This window comes from Littorina saxatilis, linkage group LG6 (genome assembly GCF_037325665.1).
Source record: "Littorina saxatilis isolate snail1 linkage group LG6, US_GU_Lsax_2.0, whole genome shotgun sequence".
Taxonomy (NCBI): domain Eukaryota; kingdom Metazoa; phylum Mollusca; class Gastropoda; order Littorinimorpha; family Littorinidae; genus Littorina; species Littorina saxatilis.
The window spans coordinates 8,209,220-8,219,219 of NC_090250.1; the positions used below are offsets into that span (position 1 = coordinate 8,209,220).

At 42.1% G+C, this 10,000-nt stretch overlaps 1 protein-coding gene across 2 annotated transcripts in view; it reads right to left on the minus strand.

Annotated features, from left to right (window-relative positions):
* The window catches only part of LOC138968424 (polyunsaturated fatty acid 5-lipoxygenase-like), a 139,271-nt gene that overhangs the window by 24,707 nt on the left and 104,564 nt on the right, over positions 1–10,000 (minus strand). For both annotated transcript variants that reach the window (XM_070341005.1, XM_070341006.1), the window contains exons 3-5: positions 5,423–5,467; positions 4,406–4,534; positions 2,562–2,659 (exon numbers count right to left, since the gene is read on the minus strand). In XM_070341005.1, the coding sequence (XP_070197106.1) occupies positions 2,562–2,659; positions 4,406–4,534; positions 5,423–5,467 (272 nt within the window). The remainder of the gene's footprint in view (positions 1–2,561; positions 2,660–4,405; positions 4,535–5,422; positions 5,468–10,000) is intronic.

The window sequence follows — 10,000 nt, forward strand, 5'->3', positions numbered from 1 at the left end:
ATGCATCTTCTCCATGTCGAAACAGTGGGTATAAGAATATATAAGTCGTCACTCCGGGTTTTGGTGACAGCGACATCATTAATTTTCTTACGCACTGACGTAAGAAATATTCTACTGCAGAACATAATGTTTCGCTCATGATAAAGGTTACATCCTCTGCATGATAGTTCGGATGCATTTGATCCAAATCAGGACAGTACATAATAATATACAAATCATCAATAGAGGCTTTGTCCAAAGTGACGTCCATCATTCCTATTATTTCACACTGTCGAGACATAAATGTAATACATGGTAAATGGACGCTGTTGATACACAACTTTGGAATGTTCAACAAGCAAAATGTATGTGTGGGTAAATAACTTAATTATCAACTAGTTACCACAATCGTTATAAAAAAAAGAACATGATCAGATTGCCGGCGGCATCCAGCAAACGCCCATATCATTCCGGATCATTGATTGACCCCGACATGGACCTAACCATAGACCAAATAGCCTGGACCGCCAACTCGTCACGTGACCCTTCGAGGTTACGACGCTCGACTTTCAGGGGCGCTTAACGTCCGGTTTGAAAGGCCAGCGATTCGAAGACAGTGAAAAGAAAGCACGCTCCAGTTATTTGTGACAATGGGAGGTGACAATGAACTGGATTTTCCAAAACTGCAAACTAAACTTAACAAAACTCATCGAAAAACATGTTCCATATGCACTTTAGCTGAGTTTATTTTAGCATTTTCAGAACTTACCTCGGCAACTTCGCACATGTTTACAATCGACACCGGATATGACGTCCCCCTGATTTCTGAAAGGCCATGTAAGCGTAGGTTCCTAAATGCGAGAGGCCGCTACCTCGTAATATAGAGAAAGAGCGGAGAGAGAGCTAGTTGGCGGTCCAGGATAAATGGTCTATGACCCAACAAAGTAAAACTCTATGTGTGATCCTTCACATTATGACCCCTCCACATTGCGACCCCTCCACATAACGACAGAATTTGACTGACATTTTCAAAGTCGTTAAGTAGAGGTGCCACTCACGGTACCACACAATCCATCAAATGGGGAAGTTACCTTTACATCCCATGAGCAAACCTCGGTTTCTGCAGTGAAGTATAAAAAATAGGCTAGCTTGGGTCACAGGCTTCAAATTGCTTCCAACAATATGGATGGATTATTTCAAGGGCAAGGTCAAATACGTCTAGACAGGTCAAGGTTCTCCGTCTCGCTGACCTACATTGTTCTAAAGTGACACCAATGTTTTACAAAGCCATGGAATCTAGTGTTAAAAAAAATGAGAACAAGTTAAACTTATACATCTGAATTTTGGAACGTTGGCAATCTCTTTGTTTTTGGATTTATACTTGTGCTCTTAAAAACAACACAGTTTTTGGAATTGAAAATATTCAAACCAGTCAAAACAAACAACTATGAAAAAGTGGAAACAGCTCTGTGCCTTACTAACGTTTTTAAAATATTGTGTCGATGCTTGTTATTCTCTCGGGGGCCAGGAGATTGGTTCCCGGCCACACAAACTCCCACTTACACTGTTGCACATGATGTATACATGCTTTTAGAGCGATTAATTCCCTTTGTAGTTCAGGTTTTAAAATACCGCTTCTATTTAATTAGACTTGTATTTTTCTCACAATTCCGTTCTTTTCTGGAAGACTGAAATTGCGATTAGACAATAAGTATAGTCTACTCTGGTTCCTGCGTCTCCATTCCAATTAGTTCGTTATTTCCCGTGTCACCGTACTTGGGCTGTTTGCCACAAGTCTGACAAATGAAATAATACAATCGATTGCTTTCTCCTCAAAGGGATTACACTAGCAACTCTAATTATATCACAACGATGGCAACACTTTTGTCATGTTCCAGGTCATCTCACTGGAACTGTACAAATATGCACGCTTGGGAACGGCCCTCTTCCCAACATGCATCCTTTCCGGCGCATGCACGAACTACACAAAACAAAATCAAAAAAGAAAAACAAAAACTACAACAAAACGCGAAACCAAAACAAACCCCACACACAGACACAGAGAGACAGAGAGACAGAGAGACAGAGAGACAGAGAGACAGAGAGACAGAGAGACAGACAGACAGACAAAGGACTCTTGAAAACAACACACACACTAGTTTGCACACTATAAGAACAAACGCACGTACACACATGAAAATACACACACGAACACACAAACAGACAGACAGACGGACAGACACACAGACAGACACACAGACAGACACACACACACACACACACACACACACACACACACACACACACACACACACACATGGAAATTATAATAGTAACGTATTTTTGAAAATTGCTCTCTCTTCACACACACACACACACACACACACACACACACACACACACACACACACACACGCACACACACACACTCACACACACACACACACACACAACCCGCCCCCCCCCCCCACACACACACATACACCACCACCCTTGTCTGGATTCCCCGTCTATGCTACAATATTTAGTCAAAACTTGACCAAATGTAAAAAAAAAAAAATTGTATTCCATGTTACACCTACTTGTCAGGAATGTCTGTGCACAGCTCGATGAGGGAATGGTTAAGGCTGTTGATACGCTGCAGGCCGAAGAACAGATCGTTGCTCCACCTGTCGGAACCCTGTCAGGAGTAAACACACAACGATGACAACATGAATACACTCTCCCGAAATCGGCGTATGGCTGCCTGAATGGCGGGTTAAAAACGGTCATACACGTTAAAACCCATTCTTGCAAAAAAACATGAGTGCACGTGGGAGTTGTAGCCTATGAACGAAGAAGAAGAAGAACATGAATATAATACGCATGCAGGAAAAAGGAACAAAACTGGGCAGCGCCGTACTGTATGGTAAACTGGCTTTCCCCAGTGAGAAAGCCGCCCGAATTTCCACGAGGGCAACATCACATAACCATATGAAATCGTGTCCTTCTCCTTATCACACTGTAACAATAAGAACGTGTGTTTAGCTTACTCAAATTTCAAGCAGTTTCATTACAAGAAGCGGGCGGGGATGTAGCTCAGTCGCTAGCGCGCTGGATTTGTATTCAGTTGGCTGCTGTCAGCGTGAGTTCGTCCCCACGCTCGGCGAGAAATTTATTTCTCAGAGTCAACTTTGTGTGCAGACTCTCCTCGGTGTCCGAACACCCCCCGTGTGTACACGCAAGCACAAGACCAAGTGCGCACGAAAAAGATCCTGTAATCCATGTCAGAGTTCGGTGGGTTATAGAAACACGAAAATACCCAGCATGCTTCCTCCGAAAGCGGCGTATGGCTGCCTAAATGGCGGGGTAAAAACGGTCATACACGTAAAAGCCGTGGGAGTTTCAGCCCATGAACGAACAAACAAACAAAATTACAAGAAGCTTGGATTGGATTGGATTGGATAAGATTTACAGTCCAGTGAGGTTACCCTCATGGAAATTCGGGCTGCTTTCTCCCCGGGGAAAGCGAGCTGCCATACATACGGCGCTACCCATATTTTTTTTTCCTGCATGCGTGTATTCATGTTTCCTGAGACTTAATGCCGTGTGAGATGGAATTTTTTTAACTTTATTCCAAGTCCCACGGGTATTTGATGGACATTTTTATCTATGCCTATACAATTTTGCCAGGAAAGACCCTTTTGTCAATCGTGGGATCTTTAACGTGCACACCCCAATGTAGTGTACACGAAGGGACCTCGGTTTTTCGTCTCATCCGAAAGACTAGCACTTGAACCCACCACCTAGGTTAGGAAAGGGGGGAGAAAATTGCGGCCTGACCCAGGCCTGAACACGCAACCTCTCGCTTCCGAGCGCAAGTGCGTTACCACTCGGCCACCCAGTCCCTTAAATTAAGCTTAATTAAAATAGCAAGAAAACTACCAGAAACTTGTTGAATTCAAGGCTCACTCCGTCTCGTGAAAACAGGTCGGCTCACCGTCTCAGATCCGGTCAGGCTTTAACATAGGATATTTGGTCACATACCAAAAATGAACAGCCTGGGCCCGGGTGCTCTCCGTGTACATTGGTATTTGGTTTACAGAATTAATTTCTTAAAAGGCACTAGTACCTTTTTCGGAAATCAATCCATCAACAAATACCGACTCACTGTGTACTGTCCAGCAAGCATTCAGAGTGTTGATTTTTGGTATGTGACCAAGTGGAGGGACGGTCATATTCCATGTTAAAGCCGGGCCAGAACAGAGATGGTGAGTCAAATTGCTTTCACAAAAAGGACTGCGTCTTTGATTTAGGGGTGGGGGGGGGGGGGGGAAGGGGGGGGGGGGAGGGGACGATTAAAAAAAAGTGCCAGCAAGGAACGGCCTTATAACGCAACTAATACAGAAAAAGCATGGACAAGGGTACGCTATATATATATACACACCTTTGGAATGTTAAAGATTTTGTCGGTGTAGACGTTTCTGAGGTCAGAGAGACTGTTCCAGTCCCCGGATGTGAGCATGACGAGCTTGCTGGTGGCGATCAGTTGTATCTTGGTCTTCACGATGTCCCACTGCAAAAACACACCAACATGACGTCATAACATTGTTTAATGATATGCGATACCGATACAGGACTAGCTTGCTGGTGGCGATCAGTTGTATCTTGGTCTTCACAATGTCCCACTGCAAAAACACACCAACATGACGTCATAACATTGTTTAATGATATGCGATACCGACACATGACTAGCTTGCTGGTGGCGATTAGTTGTATCTTAGTCTTCACAATGTCCCACTGCAAAAACACACCAACATGACGTCATAACATTGTTTAATGATATGAGATACCGATACATGACTAGCTTGCTGGTGGCGATCAGTTGTATCTTGGTCTTCACGATGTCCCACTGCAAAAACACACCAACATGACGTCATAACATTGTTTAATGATATGCGATACCGACACATGACTAGCTTGCAGGTGGCGATCAGTTGTATCTTAGTCTTCACAATGTCCCACTGCAAAAACACACCAACATGACGTCATAACATTGTTTAATGATATGCGATACCGATACATGACTAGCTTGCTGGTGGCGATCAGTTGTATCTTGGTCTTCACAATGTCCCACTGCAAAAACACACCAACATGACGTCATAACATTGTTTAATGATATGCGATACCGATACATGACTAGCTTGCTGGTGGCGATCAGTTGTATCTTAGTCTTCACAATGTCCCACTCCAAAAACACACCAACATGACGTCATAACATTGTTTAATGATATGCGATACCGATACAATTTTCTCGTGTTACACCGGCCTTATTAGGCTTGGTCGATTCATCACAAAATTAATGACATATTTTGAGAATCTTTAGGTCGGCTTCATTATGTTCGATTGATTCATCGACATTTATACAATAAATCACTTGACCGAAATGACTTGAAAATCTCACCTTGTATTCGTTAGAAAACTGTTCATCTGGAGGCATGGACTTTACCTGTTGAATAGACAAAAAAATCCAGTTAGGTTTGAATTATCATAATCATACACGTGTTTCATCATCATTCATTTTACGATGCAAAGACAAAGAGAAACGAACATAGATGCAGGCAGTGAGGTTGACAGACAAGAAGCAAGACACAGACACATGCATGGCACGATTGTTGAAAGTGTTCGCTGGGTATGTGTGTATATATATAGTGTGATAGCAAATATAAATATTGTGTGAACAGTACACGTGGTGATTTTTGTCCGAATGATTAATTGCTTTATGTAGGTTGTACATTTAATTGTTCTATTATGTATAAGCCTATGTTCTTTTGTAAAGGGCCTAGAGCCATAGGTTAGGCACTTAAAAATGTCCAGTTATTATTATTATTATTATTATTATTATTTAAGTTATTGAGACATCCCAGTGCTCTAAGGGATTTATAGAGCAAATCGAGAAAATTCATTATTGAACGAAGCGCATAGTTGGCCTAGTGGTAAGGCGTCCGCCCAGTGATCGGGAGGTCGTGGGTTCGAACCCCGGCCGGGTCATACCTACGACTTTAAAATTGGCAATCTAGTGCTCCGCCTGGCGTCTGGCATTATGGGGTTAGTGCTAGGACTGGTTGGTCCGGTGTCAGAATAATGTGACTGGGTGAGACATGAAGCCTGTGCTGCGACTTCTGTCCTGTGTGTGGCGCACGTTATATGTCAAAGCAGCACCGCCCTGATATGGCACTTCGTGGTCGGCTGGGCGTTAAACAAACAAACAAACTTTAAAGTTGGCCATGTCTAATTCATTTTGTGCAATATGACACTACAGGGAAAGGTTGGTTGGTTTTTGGATTTGAATGTCCCTTCAGCAGATGCTAGCTGCTATTCGAGACCAATGCCTACAAGGAAAGAAGAAATATGAGAAAAAACAACCCAAGGCTAATGAAATAGAAACGGTATTTTAAAACTTGATACAAAGGGAAGTAAGCGACTTTAAATGCATACATGTGCAACAAGAGTAACATGAGAGTTATTCGGAACCTGACACCTGCGGGAATAACAAGCATTCAAATGAAAATGCGACATTCATCCCCTAAACAACAATTTCAAGAACCTCTACACGGCTAAGTTAAAGACTTTCTGTCGAAGAACTCTAAACGATACCAGGAACTCAAAACGACTAAGTGTTAAAGTAATCCTCTCAGTATTCGTCAAATGTCACTGGTGTTAAGTTACTTTAAACTATGTCACATCTGTAATGCAGCGTTGATGTTTGAGGACCTTGAAATGACTGCGTGTTAGAATTATTCTGTTTAAGTTCCGTGAATGTTAACCCATGTAACCTCATGTATTAAGTAAACAACTATGTCACTCCTCATTTCACTTTATAATGCAGCGATACTATTTCATGCAGGAAGTTAAAATTACCGGATGCTCAGACATTAATGATGAGAACAATTGTAGTTACCTGTATTTTTGTGATGAATCTGACTTGATAGTACGTTGTGAAGCCTTTTTATCACAGTTTAAAAAAAAAAGTTTTTAGTTGTGATTTTATTGTTACTGTATTGTATGTGGAAGAAACGTATGTGTGTACGGAGGTTACACACACCAGGGGAAATACCAATGGCTGTAATGCTATATGGGGACATGAATTCGTGTTAAGTTCTCTTTCTTGTTTTTGATGGACTTATTCCGGCAGGATTGATTGAATTTCACTGACGTCAATACATAACTTTGGAACTTTGTCACATTTAATTAAGTCCGTGCACTTTAATGATGAAGTTGCAAGACCCCTGAGCGAGGATGTGTTAGGCTCATCCTGCAATGTTTCATGGAATTTCACTGGTGAAATAGGAACACTGTCACGTTTCAGGAAGAAAACAACGGTTTTCTATTGGCCGCGGAGTGGAGTTTCGATCAGAAGTAGAACAAGTCGCGTAAAGCGAAATGACTACATTTAGTCAAGCTGTGGAACTCACAGAATGAAACTGAACGTAGTCCGCCGCTAGTGCAAAAGGCAGTGAAAGTGACGAGCCTGTTTGGCGCGGTAGCGGTTGCGCTGTGCTTCATAGCACGCTTTACTGTACCTCTCTTCGTTTTAACTTTCTGAGCGTGTTTGTAATGCAAACATATCATATCTATATGTTTTTGGAATCAGGAACCGACAAGGAATAAGATGAAATAGTTTTTAAAACGATTTCGGAAATTTAATTTTAATCATAATTTTTATATTTTTAATTTTCAGAGCTTGTTTTTAATCCGAATATAACATATTTATATGTTTTTGGAATCACAAAATGGTTAAGAATAAGATGAACGTAAATTTGGATCGTTTTATAATTTTTTTTTTTTTTACAATTTTCAGATTTTTAATGACCAAAGTCATTAATTAATTTTTAAGCCACCAAGCTGAAATGCAATACCGAAGTCCGGCCTTCGTCGAAGATTGCTTGGCCAAAATTTCAATCAATTTAATTGAAAAATGAGGGTGTGACAGTGCCGCCTCAACTTTTACAAAAAGCCATCAAAAGTATTTATCGAAAAAAAGAAAAAAAAAAACGTCCGGGGATATCATTCCCAGGAACTCTCATGTCAAATTTCATAAAGATCGGTTCAGTAGTTTGGTCTGAATCGCTCTACACACACACACGCACAGACAGCCGACACACACACACACATACACCACGACCCTCGTCTTGATTCCCCCTCTATGTTAAAACATTTAGTCAAAACTTGACTAAATGTAAAAAGCACGTAACAGTTCGTGTTCTAGGTGTCTCATTTACAAAAAATAAAAAAATAAAAAAATAAATATTAAAACAAATCCCATGGCGTCATCCTGTTGTGGTTGGATTTACCCGTCTACACAGCCCAACTTTCATAGCACCCCCACAACCCCCGCCCCCTCTTAAACATTCGCTCATACACATCTGTAAACCGTTTGTTTTATGGGAAATAAATCTGAATCTGAATCTGCACGCTTCGGACACACACACACACACACACACACACACACACACACACACACACACACACACACACACACACACACACACACACACACACACACACACACACACACGAACAAACAAAGAAATGGACAGGTACACATACATAGACACCAATTCAGACACACACACCCACACATGCACGCACGCACGCACGCAGAGACACACACACACACACGCAGAGACACACACACACACACACACACACACACACACACACACACACACACACACACACACACACACACACACACTTGCTTCACGACACTGCACACTGTAGCAATCTGTGACACGGTGTGTTGACTGACAACGGAAACATCTGTGCCCCTTTTTGGACACACATCTATCTAGGCTTACGTTTTGCGGCGTCGGTCGCAGTCGAGAAATTGTGTGTGTGTGCACGTATAGGTGCGTGCATATAAGTCGCGTACGGACATCGAAAACGGGCACAGCTAGTTCAAGATATATGACAAGAATCACAGGAGCTTGTATCAAAGCGCCGGTCGTTTGAAGTATCCTACTCCTTCATCCTTACTTAAGTATTACTGCTATTATTAACTGCATCATTAAAGTATGCATTTAGTGATTTACAGTAGGAAATAACGTAGTTATACTACAGCAAGACTAAGGAGTAGGATACTCCGATCGAGCTTTGATACAAGCTAGTGGTATTGTCGTGAGGGAGAATTCTGTCTATTTTGGGAACTTTACGCCAAGACATTGTGTTTGATTACGTAAGAAAATTGTAAAAGATCGTATGTGGTCCATTTTGGCATACTGAACACAGCCTTCAGACCCAGAACGGGATCACGGGAAAATAATGTTAATGACATTTTGGCGGGAGATGCGAACTGATGAACCGCATACATTTTTGTTTGGCTGGCAACACTAAAGATATTTCAAGGCAGCTGGTAGATAGTTGTGTGAAGCTTTTGACTGTTTATATCGTAATCTGCGACAAAACGACAAATCGTTGCTTCAGCAATGCTGTGACACCTGCACTGCTCCTTGAAGTCAACAGCCTACAGCAGTGACCCGTGTCGTTTACAAGACTGTCTTTTGATATTCTTCTTCTTCTTCTGCGTTCGTGGGCTGAAACTCCCACGTACACTCCTGTTTTTGCACGAGTGGATTTTTACGTGAATGACCGTTTTGACCTCGCCATTTAGGCAGCCATACGCCGCTTTCGGAGGAAGCATGCTGGGTATTTTCGTGTTTCTATAACCCACCGAACTCTGACATGGATTACAGGATCTTTTCCGTGCGCACTTGGTCTTGTGCTTGCGTGTACACACGAAGTCACTAGCAGTTCTGCACATAAGTTGACCTGGGAGATCGGACAAATCTCCACACTTAACCCACCAGGCGGCCGCGGCCGGGATTCGAACTCACGACCTTCCGATTAAGAGGCCGACGTCTTACCACCACGCCACAGCGCCCGTCTGTCTAGTGATATGAGTTGACTCGATTACAGGAAGACCTAGTTTCAATAATTGTGACTTGTTCATTACAAACATGTAACCAAATATCTCCAAAAG